At 44.4% G+C, this 19,029-nt stretch overlaps 2 protein-coding genes across 2 annotated transcripts in view; both read right to left on the reverse strand.

Annotated features, from left to right (window-relative positions):
- tpcn3 (two pore segment channel 3) overlaps window positions 1–157 on the reverse strand; it is a 30,345-nt gene extending 30,188 nt beyond the window's left edge. The window contains exon 1 of the mRNA XM_030048222.1: window positions 65–157. Within this exon, the coding sequence (XP_029904082.1) occupies window positions 65–157 (93 nt within the window). The remainder of the gene's footprint in view (window positions 1–64) is intronic.
- Window positions 158–11,450: 11,293 nt separating this feature from the next.
- pgap4 (post-GPI attachment to proteins GalNAc transferase 4) lies at window positions 11,451–16,899 on the reverse strand. Its single transcript, XM_030050580.1, has 2 exons — window positions 16,857–16,899; window positions 11,451–16,178 (listed from the first exon to the last, which is right to left on the reverse strand). Exon 2 carries the CDS (start codon window positions 15,783–15,785, stop codon window positions 14,595–14,597), a length of 1,191 nt encoding a protein of 396 aa, XP_029906440.1. The 5' UTR covers window positions 15,786–16,178; window positions 16,857–16,899; the 3' UTR covers window positions 11,451–14,594.
- Between the last annotated feature and the right edge of the window lie 2,130 nt (window positions 16,900–19,029).

Genomic DNA, 19,029 nt, shown 5'->3' on the forward strand with positions numbered 1-19,029 from the left:
TCTGATGTGTGTGCAGGATGTGCAGATGTGTGTGTGTGTGTGTGTGTGTGTGTGTGTTCCTCACCTCTTTGCTTTTTGCGGGACTCCCTCCGTTAGAGAGCCGCTTCTCCTGCCCCGCCGCCTCGGGGAGGCTCCCCGCGGGCTCCGGCTCGGACATCCCGGCCTCCGGTGGCTTCCCCCCGGGCGGAGCTGCCGTCTGTCACCGGGACGAAAACAAAATCACCAAACTTCTGACTGTGTCGGAAAGTTTCCAGCCTCTCTCCCTGCAGCTCGCAGGAGCAGGAGGAGGTGAAGGAGGAGGAGGAGGAGGAGGAGGAGGAGGAGAGTCCCAGCGGGAGGAAACACAGAACGCGTCGGCTGCTCCTCTTCGTGTCTCAGCGGCGCTCCTCCGGCTGCGGGGTCCCGGCCGCCCGTGCGGGAGCCTCCATGCTGCGTTTGCGGGCTGGACTGTTTGTCCCGCACTTAAAAGCTGCTCCGCTGCTGCCTTCACGGCCTGTCGGAAACTCGGACACAACGCATGAAACACCCTGTGACGTGGTGGGTTGTTTTCTCCGGTGTGACGTCATTCACCCCCCAAACCACCCCGCCCGCTCCCAGAGAGAGGGACAACAGGCAGGCCTGAAAAATGACTGTTGTTTTTTTTTTTTTTAATTTTTAATTTTTTAATGAATTAATTTATTTTTTTAAATGATTTTTTTATACATCCAAATATAAAAACATGAAATATCCAAACAGAGATTAAATAAAAATACACTGAATATATTAACATTTTTTATATTATTTTATTCCACTTGTAATTCAATTGAATGTATTTCTTATTTGTGCATATGATAAAAATAAAGAAAAGGAGAAGAAGAAGAAGAAGAAGAAGAAGAAGAAGAAAAAGAAGACGAAGAAGAAGAAGAAGAAATATACAATGATACCATAAAAATGCACAGGTGGTATATAAAAAAAACCTTGTAAGGCTTGTAAACACCAGCTGTGTGTGTATGTCACAAATTTAGAAACACAAATATTTCTAAAATATAATTATATTTTGAGGTATTTGTTTCGCTATTTTTTCTGGTAATTTTCTTGTATTCTTGTTCTTCATCATCATTATCATCATCATCATCATCTATTTATTTATTTATTTATTTATTCTTTTATGTATTCATTTTTTTTTTTACAAAATTTTAATTAGTTGTTAATAATAATAATAATAATAATAATAATAATAATGCATTGTATTTATAAAGTGCCTCTCTGATACCCAAGGTCGCTGTACAAAGCAAAAAAAAAAAGAACAAACAAACATTTAGGCTACAGGTTTAAAAACATACAGCACCAATGCAGAGGCCGAGAACTAATCATCATGAGTAGCCTAGCCTAGTTATTTATCTATTAATTTATTTGCTAATTGCTATTTTTTCTCAAGGTTTAATTCACCAGAAAACCATGTGGCAGTGGTTATTTGATGTTCTGTGTGAATTTAGTTCCATAATGAACTCAAAGCAAAACGACTTTTCACATCAGAGTCACTTCTCAACAGGACGTGACGGAGCGCAGGGTGGGAATCTGTTACTGATGTAAAAATCATGTTTTCTGTTTCTCTTTTAAACTTTGCAGTAACAAACTGATTTAAACACGAGTCACACGGCTGACGCGAGTCTCCTCCTCTCGGTGCTTCAGGTCTGCTGCTCGGTGTGTTTTAGGATTTGAAATATAAAAACACACTCGACCAAAAAGCTGCGTGTTGCTGCGGTTTCAACCCAAATTGCATAGCGGACGGAAAATTTAAATTTCCGAGTTTGGTCAGAGACAGTGAAGGCAACACGGGGGGCGTCATGTGACCTGGAGCAGCAGAACGGAAACAGAGGAGGAGGAGAGGAGGAGGAGAGGAGGAGGAGAGGAGGAATGTGCTGCAGATGTCAGTGTTTTCTCTTTCACACCGTGGAGCCGCATCACCTTCAGCCCTCCTGTTCTGTTCACATTTACGAACATCTTTTATGTTTTTTTTTTTTTTGTTTGTTTGTTTTTTTAAATGTATAAATTAAGTTCAAGTTCAAGTTTTTTATTTTAAGTACAGTAGCAGTGAAATGTAATGGTGACAACTCCAGCACTGTGCAAGTAAAATGGATAAAAATAGAAATAAAAATAGAAAGAATATATATAGCCTACAATCCTATATACAATCCTATATACAATAATCAATATACAACTACAGTTATGAACATTGTCATCATTGTCTATTTGTATTGATGAATTATGATTTTCCTTTTTTTTTCTTTTTACATGATATTTTCAACTTGAACATTTAATATGTATTTGTGATTTTTGTATTGTGTGTATCTTAACAGAAGTATTTTTTTTTCTTTTTCTTTTTTTTTTTTTTTTTTTGGGTGTGGTTTTCATATAAGCCTCTATAGGTTTCTAACCACACCTCACACATATTTTTCTTGTTTTTTTTTTTTTTTTTTTATGTGATTCCCCACCTTTCTCTTTGTATTTGTACATGTGCGAAACAAATAAAATGAATAAAATGAATGAATGAAATGGGGTCAGTTTGACCCCTGCAGTTTAAACCTCCACAAAATTATTATAATTAAAATTGTTACCAAAGTTTATGTGTCAGGTACTTTATGTTCCTTTGTTGACGACCTAAATAGCCCTTTAAATAAAACACAACCCCCCACCCCCACTTATACATCCAGTATTCCTGTTACGCCACTATGGAAAAATATGCAAATCACCATAAAGTAAATATTAATTTTTGGTGTTTTAATGGCTTTATATTATTTCTAAGTACAGATTTTTGTTATTTATAACCGATGCGTTAAAGTGTGTACAGGACATTGAAAACATATCATGTGAATTTACCCGATAATACCCATTACATTAGGAAAACTCATTAAATATGAAGCAAAAAAAAAAATTATGTTAATTATTTATTTAGAGACGTTAAATACTGACTGGGGTCAAATTGACCCCAAACATAATAGGAGTGTTAATTCACTCAAACTTCACTTTGCTCCTGTTTCTATAGCGACACGTTGCAGATTAAAAACTTAATGCTGTGCATGCACATCTGCCAAAAGACTGGAGGAAAACCAGTTTATCTTACTCTGTGCTGGACAGTCTGCTGCCGTGTCCTGCAGTACTCCAGTGTCCTGCAGTACTTGTAGTACTTGCAGTATTTGCAGTACTACAGTCCACCCTGCAGCTCTCCAGTCGCTGTAAATCTGATTTTCTTGCAAACTCCAGGTGGCATCAAGTGCAGGCTCAAACATTTACAGAGGACCCTGAAAGCCCCAGCGGAGCAGCAGTGCCTGTGTCTGAGTCACAGACACAGGGGGTCCAAGGGGATCCATAGAGGCCGAGATGCTGCAGGTTTTCATTCTACACATTGATGGACGGCGCCTGTGAGGTCATTAAACACATCACAGGAGGACGGCAGCCTGTGAGGTCATTAAACACATCACAGGAGGACAGCAGCTTGTGAGGTCATTAAACACATCACCTCAGGAGGACGGCGGCCTGTGAGGTCATTAAACACATCACAGGAGGATGGCGGCCTGTGAGGTCATTAAACACATCACCTCAGGAGGACGGCGGCCTGTGAGGTCATTAAACACACCACAGGAGGACGGCGGCGTGTGAGGTCATTAAACGCATCACCTCAGGAGGACGGCGGCCTGTGAGGTCATTAAACACATCACAGGAGGACAGCGGCCTTTGAGGTCATTAAACGCATCACCTCAGGAGGATGGTGGCCTGTGAGGTCATTAAACACATCACCTCAGGAGGACGGCGGCCTGTGAGGTCATTAAACACATCACAGGAGGACGGCGGCCTGTGAGGTCATTAAACACATCACAGGAGGACGGCGGCCTGTGAGGTCTTTAAACGCATCACCTGAGGAGGATGGCGGCCTGTGAGGTCATTAAACGCATCACCTCAGGAGGACGGCGGCCTGTGAGGTCATTAAACACATCACAGGAGGACGGCGGCCTGTGAGGTCATTAAACGCATCACCTCAGAAGGACGGCGGCCTGTGAGGTCATTAAACACATCACAGAAGGACGGCGGCCTGTGAGGTCATTAAACGCATCACCTCAGGAGGACGGCGGCCTGTGAGGTCATTAAACACATCACAGGAGGACGGCGGCCTGTGAGGTCATTAAACGCATCACAGGAGGACGGCAGCCTGTGAGGTCATTAAACACATCACAGGAGGACGGCGGCCTGTGAGGTCATTAAACACATCACCTCAGGAGGACGGCGGCTTGTGAGGTCATTAAACACATCACAGGAGGACGGCGGCCTGTGAGGTCATTAAACGCATCACAGGAGGACGGCAGCCTGTGAGGTCATTAAACACATCACAGGAGGACGGCGGCCTGTGAGGTCATTAAACACATCACCTCAGGAGGACGGCGGCCTGTGAGGTCATTAAACGCATCACAGGAGGACGGCAGCCTTTGAGGTCATTAAACACATCACCTCAGGAGGACGGCGGCCTGTGAGGTCATTAAACACATCACAGAAGGACGGCGGCCTGTGAGGTCATTAAACACATCACAGGAGGACGGCGGCCTGTGAGGTCATTAAACACATCATCACAGGAGGACGGCGGCCTGTGAGGTCATTAAACACATCACAGGAGGACGGCGGCCTGTGAGGTCATTAAACACATCACAGGAGGACGGCGGCATGTGAGGTCATTAAACACATCACAGGAGGACAGCGGCCTGTGAGGTCATTAAACGCATCACCTCAGGAGGATGGTGGCCTGTGAGGTCATTAAACACATCACCTCAGGAGGACGGCGGCATGTGAGGTCATTAAACGCATCACCTCAGGAGGACAGACAATTCTTTTTTAATATTGTCAGTTTTTTAAATTTTTTCTTGGTGTCTCGCTCTCAGTCCAGTCTCTCTTGAACCATCGGCCAGTACTCACACACACACACACACACACACACACACACACACTGATTTATGATTCACTATGCAGATTTGCATCGAAGTGAGAACTGTTTAGACCCAAGCAGTTGATGTGACTGAGTCTGTATAGTTCTCATCATGGCCCTGACTCGCAGGTGAGTGACGTGCTGATGGCATGAGCGACGTCAGCTGAGTCTAAACGGTCCTCACGTCAGTCAGGGTGAGTTTTGCGTAATGCACCTTTAAGGCTTCCCGTGCGGCGGCTTCACGTCGTCACTCAGAAGAAAACAGGACAGAGAAACGTCGTCGTGTGTTTGTTTGGGCCTCCAGCAGGCAGAGCTGTGACGGGGTTTCTGCTGCTGTGTGCTGCCCCCTGCTGGCCAGACCGCACACCGACACCAGCACAGCCTCTGCCCTGCCCTCAGCGGCTCTGATCAGCTGATCGATCAATAACCCCCCCCAAGACCTGCTGATTTCAGGATCAGGACAATGACGCTTGATTCAAGGAAAACTTGGAAGCACATTGATTGGTGTCGGAAACGAGAGGGATTATCTAATCCCACGGGCAGATTATAGTTATTATTTTCTAGAATAAAAAGGTGTGAGCAGTGAGGATGAGACTGAGTGAGCTGCAGGTTTCTGTGACGTGTTTGATGTTTCTCTCTTGGTTTCTTGTAGCCACGCTTGTTGTTTAGATCTCTTTTTGACTCTCAGACTTTAGAAGGAAACAAACAACAACCTTTGGCCCCTCCGCTGTTTTTATTATCGCGTCAAATAAAAGACAGCCTGCAGAGTCCGCTTCACTTTATTGACCAGGTTTTTTTTTTTTTTTTATTGTTTTATTTTATGTTTTTATTTCACTCAGATCTTTTCCTTCAAAACAAACCAGAGCTCTGCTGCGAGGCTTTCAGCTGAGACAAGAGCGAGCACGTCGCCCCGCCGGCTCCTGTCCCTGTGGAACTGCCCCGCACACACACACTCACACACTCACACACACACACTCTGCCCCTCGTCTACCTGCCTGGCTGCTTCCTGGATGGGCGGGGCCTCAGAATCAGTGAGCTCACCTGGGGGGGAACCCGCCTCGGCCTCCTCTGGTTTCATGTGAAGCAGAAAACACGATCTGCCCGCCGTCCTGCTCACGTTTCAGTCGTGGTGGTGAAGTGTTCTCTGCATTCCTAGTTGTGTTTGTAGTTAAACAGCTTTTGTTGGATTAATTACTGAAACTGGAAACGATGCACTGCAAAAACGCAAAATCTTACCAAGATTATTTGTCTTATTTAAAGTCAAAAATGTCTTATTTCTAGTCAAAATATCTCATTACACTTAAAATAAGACATGATCACCTCAGAAGTAACTTGTTTTTAGACAGTTGTCTCTTGTTTCAAGTGAAAATTTGCTTGTTTCATTGGCAAAATTTGTTTCTTGTTTCTAGCTAATTTTCACTTATTTCAAGTGAATTTTCATTTTTTCCACTGGCAAATTTTGCCAATGAAACAAGCAAATTTTCACTTGTTTCAGGTGAAATTTCACTTGATTCATAAGTCTAGATTCATAAGTCCTGTTGTGCCTTTTCTTCTGTTGTCAGGGGAACCAGTTTGAAGTCTCCTGGGATAAAAGCCTGACCTGGAGCTCCTGCCTTCCTCTGTCCTGACGACGATCCACAGGAGGGTTCAGCTTCCCCCCAGCCACCGATCAAACCCCTAAAAACTCATCTGCTTAATATTATATTTTTATTTTTAAAAAAATTACCTAGCTGTAACTCTACACTTTGCATTCATTTAGTATGCATGGATCAGTGAATATGGAAATGGGCCCAAACTTATATTTGATAAGATTTCCATCTAAAACAACTATTTTTTCAGAGTCTCTTCGTTCCACCAGCGTTGTTCACGTGAAGCAGCCGTTTCCAGCTGATCTTGTTGGCTCTTTCAAAATAAAATGCCCGAGCGACCGGCGGGGCTGCTGCTAATGATATGCAAAGCAGCGCCCTGTCAGCTGATGGGATTGGTTCCTCAGGGTTATGATGTCATAAACCCTCACCTGCCTGAATCTGTCCCTGCTTTCCAATCCCCATACTACCATACTGTTTAGTATGCAAAACAAAAGAATTGATATGTCTCAGTACATAGTATGTCAGATGCAGTATGCCAAGAGTACCAGGATGATGTTTTGTGTTTCTTGTGCTCAGACATAAGTTAAGGGAAGTTATTTACCTTCACAGTTTCAGAGGTAACTTCCTCCGTCCTCAGGAAGCGTCCAACTGACCGGCATTTTGACAACAACATTCAAATGTGGCGCTACGGACGGCGGCGGACGTGAGCACAGGGGCGGACTTACCGTTAGGCAAAACTAGGCGGTTGCCTAGGGCCCCAAGTTCCTGAGGGCCCCATAAAACTCTTCATACACTTATGGTTAATACAGTTATTACTTATTTGCGCACATTAATTATGTTTTTGATTAAAATCCCTTCGCTAAAATGCCAGCAGAATGCTTATCATATGTGTGTCTCGGGGCCCCTGTTTCGTGTGTTGTCTTCTCATTTCAGAGGCCCCCATGCCTGCCTTTGCCTTGGGCCCCAAATTTCTTAAATCCGCCACTGCGTGAGCAAGAGGGTCGGAGGTCAGGGAGGACGTATGTAGTGTGTCCCAGTAGTATGCATACACGTACTGCATACTACACTGCATACTTTGTAAGGTCAGCTGCAGTACACACTAAAAGTAAAAAGCAGAAGTATGAGATTTGGAATGCAGGGCGCGGCTCTGACCTGCAGATAAAGAGTTGAGACTCTGCCTCGGCTTTGCCTGCCGACTTCCCTCCTGATCTGTCCTGCAGCAAAGTGAAAACCAACACATGGGGGCGCTAACGAGGTTCAAAACTCGATTTAACGCCTTTCTGCCGCTGGGTTTGGAAATACACATTAAAGAAGATCACACTCTCAGTTGGGTCACTTTGACACCGACGACGCGCTGTGGTGTCCGGAGGTCAGGGTTTACGTGGTCGAGGTCGGAGGTCAGGGTTTACGTGGTCGAGGTCGGAGGTCGGGGTTCAGGCTCAGGCAACAAAAGTGAAAGTGGACGTGCATCGTCGCCACAGCCGGCGCCGTGTGCCCACACCGCAGGAATCCTGTGGCGTGTGATGGATTCCTGTGGCGTGGCGTCAGACGCTGACGGTGTCGTGTGAGTGACATGTGACCATCTCTGAACAACAGCTGAAAGCCTATTTATTTAACTTTGTTTATTTTTTATTTTACTTTTACTTTTCTATGTGCACTTGTTTTCATTTGTATCGTAATATTTAGCACTTTGTCCCCATTTAATTGTAAAACACTTTGGGCAACATCCTTGATATGAAAGGTGCTTCTGTAAGTGAAGTTTAGCCTTATTATTATTTATTATTTGCATATCCACATTACTGATGACTCTTTATCACAAATCTGTAATGTGGCGATATTTAAAGAGAAGCTCCAGTGCTCATCCTGTTCGTCGCAGAAACTGTGGTGTTTGGTTTTGTCTGGGATCCTGTGGGTGGATCAGAAATAATCGACGTTTTCTGAGGGCAACAGCCGATCATTTGGATCAGAAAACAGTTCACACACAAACATGAAGGTGTGCGTCATGCCAGCTCTTATCGGGTCTGATCTCACCTGTCTGTCTGTCACGCTGCAGACCGGGTCGGACTCGCTGCCTCAGGACGGACGCCAGCTTCCTTGTCGAGGTCGACTCGGGACGACAGACTTGGAGGACGGACGCTCGTTCTGCACCCTGATGACTTCCCCACCTCAACTGTCTGGGCAATATTTAATATACAGGGTGACCCCAAAAAAACGGGAATTTTTGAAGTGCGTATTGGCAGACATGAGCAAGTGGCAGCACAATTTTTAAAAAATGAAAATTCCATCATTGTTTCTTAAATGTCATGTTTTCAGGTTTCAATTACTATGAATACAATATTTTTCTTCCATCACTCTTGGTTTTACTGGATTGTTAAAAAGTTCCCGTTTTTTTGGGTCACCCTGTAAAAAGAAAAATGATATAAACACTACTCTGCCTCCTCTGTTTTCATAAATAAATTCCATTTAATTTCACTAATTTAATTTAAATAAATTACAGCCTACAGCTCAGAGGGGCTGTTGATGTTATAATAACAATTACAGCTCCGCCTCGTTCTCGTCTTCATGTTCTCATTTATCAGTTTTACAGTTATGAGTTCTCTCCTCCGGTGCTGCCGCCATCGCCGCTTGGTGGTGCGAAATGCATGCTGGGATACCTGGCTGCTCCAAGTCCACACAAGTCACCGACCGATGCGTCCTCGCTAAAAGGGGCGGAGCAAGAACATATCCGGGAATTTGGACCAAACTCAGTCAGATGTGAACTTTGAATCAGAGCAGGACTGATGACGTTTCACAAGAACACAAGAACACAGGAACGCCCCAAGGCTTCAGCTTCTGGGTCTCAAACCACACGAGCCAGGCTGGGGTCAGAGGTCAGGGGTCAGGGGTCAGAGGTCAGAGGTCAGACAACACACAGGACACAAAGCTTCCAGAAACTTCATGATAACAGTGGCTTTAATGGAGGAAACAGTAAAAACTGTCCCAGGGCAACAGCGAGATCAGCACAACGTCCTCAACTCAACACACGTCAGCCAATCACAGCTGTCACTTCATATGACATCATCACATCGGTGTCCTGTTCAGTTTACTAGAAACTTTAACATTAGCCTGCTGCTAACATTAGCCTGATGAAATACTGTGAAACTCCCGAGCTAACTGACAGCAGCTACGATAAAGAGGCAATGCAGACGACATGCAAACACGTCTTTTTAACCCTTTACAGCACTGCCATGGTGCTGCTGTGCATGTGTGATGATATATGCAAAAAAATAAAGTACCAAAAAAATCTTTGTGTTCTTATATCAAACTACAATCATTTTTTTTTTGCTTTCTGAAAAACAAAATAAAAATATCACGACATCCACCGTCAGTCTTGTACTTTTAGCGGCACACGGCTGCGACACGCCCACTTTTCAACGTTCAGCTCAGATTCGTCCCGTTTTTTTTATCCTGTTTCACTCAGAAAAACGTCACCATGATAAAGATGGACTCTGCTGTTTCCTCTGCACGTCTCAAAGCTAACACGGTAGGTTCCGGAGAAAAGCGACGCTAACAACAACAACACCACTTTGGATCTTAGCTGGTAGCTGCTGCCAGTTAGCTCGGGCTTTTGACGGTATGCTAGCAGGCTAATGTTAGCTGCTGCTATATTAGCGAGCCAGTCTGTAAGACAGCTCTGTTCCAGGGTGTTAGCCTAGCCTGCTGATGCTAAAGAGGCTAGGCTAACAACATAAACACCCCAGAACCTGTGAGCTAATATTAGCTAGGAAGCTTAAAGGCGGCCTTAACGCGCTCAGGTGTGTCAGTCATATAAAACAGGTGACTGTGATGTGATTGGCTAACATGCACGCTGAATAGATTTTGATCAAAGTGCTGTAAACACTGATCTACTGCGCTCGAACAAACACACCAACGTTTTGGACAAAATCCCCTTTTCCCCCCTCGACTTCCCCAGACTGAGACCAGATGTTGGACACCATCTCCACCTCTGGACGTCCAGCGGTTCACTTCCTGTGGGTAGCATTTCCTGTTAGCTTAGCATAAACACTTGGAGTCTATGGGAGTCGTTAGCCTGGAGTGGATCATGTGAATCTGAAATGCACATTTTAGATTTTTTTTCTTTTTTTTTTTTTTGTAAACTGGAGTGGTTTGAGGAGAAGTCAGATGGTGGCGCTGTAACCTCTGAACACAAAAAAAAAAAAAAAAAAAAAAAAAAAAAAAAAAAACAGCTGATCCTGCACAAATTAACTTCTATAAAATAACTCTTTTTTAAATTTATTTTTATTTTTTGCTCTTAAATTCCAAGCTGTGTATTTCAAATCCGCTGGACGTCCAGAGGTGGACATGGTGTCCAACATCTGGTCTCAGTCTGGAGAAGTCGCCACAAAAAAGGCTATTTTCCCCCAAAATGTTGGAATATTCCTTTAACTATCTGCTGTTTCACATCTAAACAGCTGCTGTGAAAAACCTTTGGACAGGCAGCAAGACTCTCCGTTAAAGGTGCACTCCGTAGTTTTGACAGCAAACTGAAAACATCGCCAGAGCCTCGTACTAAACAGGAAATTCTTTTAATTATTCCGTCTCATTTCACAAATCAAAAGAAAAAATATTTTGAAGCTCTATAAGCCGAAAAGAAGCCTAAAAGAGGCTTTTTTTCTAAATAGTAAATATGTAAACAAAGTGGCAGGCCCTGCTGTAAACAACAACAGTGAAGTGGTATTTTTACAGTTTCTCCCGTGGATGGTTTATTTTATTTATTTATTTATTTATTTTTACAAACAATAGAAAACATTTTTATATATTATATATTTTTATATATTTATTTTAAACTTCCTTTAGTTTATAATGTATCTCTCAAAACTGCGAACTGCACCTTTAAGCCACAGTGTCGGAGCTGCCGTGGATATAAAAGCCAAAGACTTTGGCCACAACTTTAAGGTCTCATGACTGTGAGTTTTTTTTTTTTTTTTTTTCCCCACTGTTTAACCAACAGATTCAAAAAGAAATAAATTCAGTTTTCTCAGAATCATCAGATATAATTTCAGGTGTTATCTTTTGCACAGCATTAATCACACACTCTGATAGAAAAGCACACTTAAGCGTAAAAAAAGATTGTATAGAAAAAAAAACACATTCAAACTTCACCCAAAATAAAATATAAATTCAGATGGAAGGCTGATGCAGTGAGATCACATGCAAGTGAAATAATAAAAAAAAAACACTCTTCAAACGCCACACAAGTGGAAACGTCAGTGGATGTGATTAGACGTTGTGTCTGATAAACAATTAAAGTGTGAAGGCAGCAGGAACTGACTGATTTAATCTGTAAATACTAAAATAATCTGTGTAGATTAAGAGAAAGAAAAAAAAACACGGCAAGCTTCTGGAAACATCTCTCTAAATTAAAATCAAAGTTCTTTCACTCTCTGTGTGCAGGTCTTACATGTGAACGAAGCACTCCACCAAAGCAATAATCCAATCAATCAGATCAATATCTTCATGCATTAATAAACCTCAGGGAAGATGCCAAACTATTCATTTATCCATCAATTTACGGGTCGTCAACAGAAATCCAGCATCTCCAGTGAAGCCATGCAGACTCTGTGGTTGGCTGGTTTCTGTTCCTGAGTCTCAGACATGAAACTGCTCCAGTTCTGCTGCTCAAACTTCCATTTTTATCAACATGTTGATGCTCAAAGTCGGTGACAGAAGAAAAAAATCGTGTTGCAGAAAAAACAGATTTTGGTTCAGGACTGTGACGCTGAGGATGGATGTAAAACTGACTCGGCTGCAGTTTTGAACAGAGCTCGTTTGTTTTTCAGCCCTGAAACTTTCATGTGACTCTCTGTAAGGAATTTAGTTAAGAGAATTTAGTTATGAGGCTCAGAAATGCTAGAAAAAAAGAAAAAAAACAAAAACAACCAGCGTGAATACAAAAATGTGAAATTTGGAGCTGCATGTATGAACTTTGAGGAGCTGAAACTCAGAAAATATTCACAGTATGAATGTCTGATTTTGCACGGCTTCACTGAATATGCACAAGATACTGTAGGACAAAAATCAGCTGATTGTGAGTCTGAATTGGTTGATTTTATACAGAACGACCCCTACATTTCATATTTTATGACTCCTCACTTTTGGAGGTTTTGAATCATAACAACATACGACACCTGACAGTGAGTTTCCTATTAACTGGCATATTCATGTAATCTGAAAACACAACAGCACTGCACTGTGTTGAATCTGTTAGTCTGCGTCTCTTCCTCCTGTGTTGAAATGGATGTGGAACATCAAATGAAGCAAAACGCGCACCGCCGACACATTTTGATGCTGTTATCAGAATACATTTCTGTTTAATATTCTTTGGTCTGACGTCTTGAAGTTTGTCTGGTTCCAATATTTCTGATTTTTTTTCCCATTATTATTAACAGGACCTAGAATATTCTTCAGAAATATATTAGCGATATAATTAAAAAATAATCTTTATCCCCAAATGATTCAATACCTAAAAAGTAAATTCATGGAGCAAACCAAAGATTTCAGTTCCCCACTAGCTTGTAAAAAAGAAAAAAAAAAAAAAAAAAAAAAAATCATTTGGTCGAATTTTTCAACATCAGTCCTTTTTGTTTGACTAGATTTGACTTTTCAAAAGGTTGATCTCATTTTTTAAAAAGGCAATTAATAGAAAAACTGCACGCTCCTCTCTCTCCCCTGCAGTGCTTTTAATTATGAGCCATTAAAAATAAAGACACCAACGTTTCAGAACAAAGCCGGCCTCGGAGCTGCGGAGGGCTTTGTCCCAAAACGTTGGTGGCTTTTTTTTTAAAAAATGGGTTATAATTAGAAGCAAGGAAAAGAGGGAAGAGTGTGTGGCTTTTCATTAATAGTATTATTATTATTATTACTATTATTATTATCACTGTTTGACTGCCGTTAAGCCGGCACCTCGCTCTTGGTTTTGCACTCTTCCCACTTTGCATCGATATCTCATTTTGTGCAGCGGTTTCAGCTGCCAGCGCCGCTCTCCTGGGTCACATCTGATCGCAGGTCAGTTCTCAAATCCAAAACTCCACCTGCCTTCATTTTTTACATCTAAACATTTAACCAAAGTTATCATTTAACAGAGGCTGAAGGCAGGGTTCCCCATTCACTCCAAGGGTGCCTTTGCTTTGGCCTGTGCTTTTCCGTAGGATTCACTTCATCAGGACTAATTTGATCAGAATCTTAATTTTCAGCGGGGAAATAAGACAATACACAATCAACTGCACAGACAACTTAAACGAATGTGCACTCAGATATCGCAACACATCACTTTGAGTGTAACCTGCCGGCGTTCACCGAAAACAAAAAAGTTTAAAGGCACAATCAGTGAGGCAGGTTTGTCGGTGAGATGCTCGCCTGTCAGTATCGATACGAAACGCTCCATTTGTCAGTATGGAGGCTTGATAGTGTCACTGCTCTGATCTACTGTAGATCACATGGAAGTTGAGGTACTATTGTACAGCAGAAATAGAAGTGGTACTCTATTGTCTATTGTATTGTAGTGTGCATGTAGGTTAATGTTCCAATATTGTCTGTAAATACAGTGTGAGTGTAAAGTCATGACTGGAATAGATAGAGGTTAGGCTTTGTACCTCGGCACAGTGAGGTATTTCCTGTCCTCCAGCACTGATGAGTCATTTTTTCGTGACCAAATCCACTGATCCTCTTTGATCCGTATAAATGATAAAGGGAAATCGGTAACAAAGCATTTCTAAAGGGTTCTGAAAGGGCTTGATAAGGCCATGAGGCTGGAGAGTCGCCCGACTTGTAGAGGAGTGTGCACTCTTTCCTCTTTCAGCTGCAGTGAAAGCGTGGAAATCATCAAAATTGCAGATCCAGTGACGGTGCGGTGAAAACAGAAATCCGATACGTCTCAAACCAGAAACACAAAGATGTGTTGAAAACGATGGTTCCGGTTTGATATGAAAGTGACACGGCAAAGAGGAAACTGATGAACTCCAACCCTGCTGCACGGGGTCGCCGTCCTCCGCCGCCTGTTGGCTCCTCCAGGCTCCTCAGAGGAGTCTGGGCTTGGACGGGTTGGCCCGGACCGAGGAGAAGGCCCCGATGTGGGTGATGAGGTTGGGCTCCAAGCTGTGAGATCTCTCTCCAGGGATCACCCTCGCCATCTGATACAGGACCATGTCTTTGGCATTCCCCTTGACGCAGAATGACCCGTCCAGATACTCCGCCACCCTGAGCGAGCTGTTGCCCGGGTAGAGCATGGCGGGGGTGCAGCACTCAGTGGCCGGGGATACGGCGTAGAGCTGGGGGGAGAGTCTCCGCACCTCCAGGAGGTAATGCCGGCCCACCAGCTCCACAGCAGCCATGATGTACAGGGTGAGGAAGAGAAGGTGGCTGGCAGAGAGCGTGAAGGAGAACGAGAAGGGGTTCCAGTAGGGGAGGGTTAGGAGGAGGGCTGTTGCACCGACCAGCCCGAACCCGAGCCACTCCAGGATGCGGTACGGCTCGGGGTTCCAGTAGCGCTGCAGCCTCTCAGGGTGGTACAGCTTGACGTAAAGAGTCTGGAGGGCGAACCGGCGCGAGAGCAGGTCTTTGATGACGGCGAAGAAGTCCTGTCTCGGCAAAGCGTCATCCTCCAGCACGACGACGTTTCTGGGCCTTGCCAGCTCCCATCCTCTGCGGAGGCAATAGACGTAATCCCGCTTCTCCTTCTCAAAGGTGTTGACTCTCTCCCGGCTCCTGCGCAGCTCTGCGGGGGAACGCCGGATCACCTGGAAGTGGCCGTCCAGCAAGGAGGCGTCCTCGTTCGCCACCGGTCCACTTTCCACATCACACACCAACACCTCGGCGCACCGGCGCTCCCCGCAGCCACCCAGTAGGCTGGTCATCCGCTGCATCACCTGGAGCAGGTAGTGGAAGTCCCGCCCCTCCGGTCGCCTGGCCGTCACCACGGTGACCAGCAGCTCAGGATGCTTGGCGATGTCTGTGAAGCGGGCGGACGTCGCCGTGGAGCTGCTCCGCCAGAACCGCAGAGCCTCCTGGCCTTGGTTGTAGCTGTCCTGCAGGACCTTGTCGCTCATGGCGTCCAGGTACATGGACTTGATGAAGAAGTACGAGTAGAGCAGCCGGTGGCAGCACAGAGGAAGCACGACGCAAAACGTGATGACGGAGAGGACGAGGGCTTGAGTGACGACGCTGGACCATCGCAGGTACTGACTGCCAAACACTTTCCATCGAGGCATTTGGGAAAACAGCCGAGAGACGCCGAGTTGAACGGTGAAAAGTTGACTGACGGCCGCGGTGCAGCGTCTGGCACAGGAAGTCTGCTCAGGCCGGGCTGCCACGCTGAGAAAGGCCACAACCACTGACAGACGTCTACCTCAGTGGGCTGCTGTTGTGGTGACTGATAGCATCACAACTGTCCGTGGGGGAGAGGGGGTGGATGTGAATGTGGGCAGTATTTAGAAAATCCACAGCAGAGTAAAGCACTGACACGGGATAGTTTACACCGTAAAGTGATATATCTGTGGAAAACGAGTCAGACAGCCACATGTTTTGTAAACAGAAAGATGAGAGTTTCCAGCTCAGTCCTGCTTGTGTTTCCTGATTCCAGAGATCATTTCTGCTTTCGTCATCTGCAGAAAGAAATGTAAGTTTTCAGTTAAAAAAAAAAAAAAAAAGCCATAGTAGTAAACTGAAAAACCAATGCAAACTATTTCCAACAACAGCAAGACTGTAACTGAAACTCTAACAACCACATTTTTTGCATATGTTGCCTTCCTGCCTTCATTTGCCTCCCACCAGGCTGGCTTTACTGTGATGCCTGCTATAAATTTAGGTCAATCTATTTTTAACCTATTTATGCCATTGCCTAGACCTTAAAAAAGTGATGAACTGTATTCTGCACACCAACAGACAAACTGTAAATGTAGTTGAGCTGGGTTTATCTCTCCACACCCCACCCGGCAGTAAATAAACCACCAGGCTGCTGTGAAGGTGAAGCCGACATGTGGGATCAGTCGTGTAAAACAGACTGTACCGTCTGTTCGTCTGCAAAAGCTCAAATAGTGCCGGACACCGCGGGATGATCTCGGCTGCCTGCTCGTCTGAACACCGATGTTTGGATGCCTGCTGGCCCAGAGCAGTGTTGCCTAACCGGGTCACCGCAATTAGAGATGACCGAGGCGCTTTCCCCCCTCTGCCCTGCCCACACCAACTCTCTGCGGGCAAACAGTCCCTGCCTGAGTCCCGCACGGCGGCCCGGAGCTCCTCTCATCACTTACTGCGCAGCAAAAACACAAGAAATCGCTCACCTCAACTTTACATGCGGCCGCTGCTCCTCTATGGCTGCTGCCATGACCAGGGAGCCAGTTATTATGGGAACTTACGGTAACAGAGGCGCAGCTGTTTACCGTAATGTTCCTACAACAGGCGGCGGAGCGGCACCTGGCCGCTAGATGGCAGTGTCTCACAGCTTTACGAGCACAACAAGTCAGTCTGGGGCAGTCAGACTGTCCTTGGATACAACACAAATCATACTGAGGAAAAATATACACAGCAACTCATTACATGCGTTTACTTTAATTTTATTGTTTTATTTAAAAAATAAAATAAAATAAAATGTAGACAAGTGCAGGATGACCTATCTATCCAGCCAGACGTATCTATCCATCCATCTATCTATCATTATAAACTGACTTGTTATTATAAACTTTAACTTAAAGATATAGCACTACATATTTATGAATGTCATCATCAGTATCATCACCTTTAACCATCAACTTTTTCAAAGAGAGTCACAAAATGTTGGTAAATGCAAAGAAATAAAAATTCAAAAAATTAAAAAAAAGTCAAAATAACAAAAAAAAAAAAAAAAAAAAAAAAAAAAAAACAAGCAAAAAAGAAAAAGACAAAAACAAACAAAACTAAACTAAACTAAAAATAGAAAAACACAATGAAAAAAAAGACAAAAATAAAAAAACAAACCCCAAATTCCAGACAAAACAAAACAAACAACAACAAAAAAGAAAAACAAAATAATAGACAAGAAAAAAGGGGCGCATGCAGAAGTTATTACCAGACAGCTGGATGCTGAGGGGAGCTCGTGCTGGTTTTCTGTATAAAAACATAGACAGGATCTGAAAGGCCAGGCTTCTTCCTCTTTTTGCCCCAGAGCCTTTGTGCTTTTAAAAATTAAAACCTTTTGAGCAACAACTTCCTCTCTCCGGAGTCTCTCCCCTGCCATCATCCAGCTCAGGTGACGTCCTCATCACTGCACCAGGGTTTTGGTTTTCTGTGAACGGATGGAGTCTCTTTATGACGATAATTAGCTATCAGTCAACCTCTGGTGTATCTGCAAAACAAAAATCTCAGGCTGAGGATGGAGCCCAGAGTCAGGGCAGAGTGTGTGACAGAGCCGCTGGTGCACCAGAGGGAAGTAACATGACAGTAAGAGTCAGCACAGGGAGGCAGGTGGAGTGTCAGGTGGTCAAACACCTGGACTGTCCTGTGAGAGACCCGAGTTCAAATCAGTTTGAGATTGTTTTTAATGTGTTAGCTAATGTTGCTAGCTACTTTTCCCCTAATCTTTACCTTAACCATAACCTAACCCAAACCCTTAAACAAACTAACTCACCTTAAACAAAAAAAATTCTTAAACTAGGCCAAAACCAGCCCTAACCCTAACCTTAACCCTTTTAGAGCAGAATTTTAGACTCTAACAACGACCTGACCCGAACCGCAGCCAAACTCAGACTTTTAATAACTCTTAAACTGGACCGAGACCAGTTTAAACCCTGAACTTCATCAGAGTAAAATAAAATGACACATTATCAAGAGAACCTGACTCTAACCTGAACCTGGCTTGGTGACCCTGAGGGAGAGCAGCTCCTTCTGATTAGTTCCTCTAATAATAACTTCCTTCCAGCCAGCGGTCAGGAGCGTTGTGACGGCATCTGGGCCGCAGGGTTCTGGGTTCCATGCAGTAACAGTAACAGTAACCCACAGTGACTCCCCACAACACGAGCAGCTGCTCTGACAGGCCTGAGGCCCTGATCTGCTGCAGCAGGTCAACACTGAGGGGACCAGGTGAGTCCATGAGGCTGGACCTGGTCCGACAGCTGCTGCCACCCAGTCCCGACCAGCAGGGGGCGCCACATGGATGGGTTATGGCAGATAAGTCACGGCTGTGGGCCGGAGCCTTTTCTCTCCAAAACTCACCTGGCAACCCTAACCCTAAGCCTACTGCCTAAACTGGAGATGGAGGAGGTGGGAGATCCGGTGACCTCACCCTTCACCAAAACATGACCCTGATCCTGTTTCCTCTGGTGGACCAGCAGGTCTGTTCCACGCTTTGGGCTGAGATCTGCTTGGAGGATCTAACTGGAAGGGAGAGCTGACCCCCCACAGGGAACTCTGGTGCTGTTCACACCGAGAAGGGAACGTCGCTCTTTGGATCGAGCCTGCCGCTCCGACAAGACCTGACAC

Source organism: Myripristis murdjan, chromosome 1, assembly GCF_902150065.1.
Source record: "Myripristis murdjan chromosome 1, fMyrMur1.1, whole genome shotgun sequence".
In the NCBI taxonomy this organism is placed as follows: domain Eukaryota; kingdom Metazoa; phylum Chordata; class Actinopteri; order Holocentriformes; family Holocentridae; genus Myripristis; species Myripristis murdjan.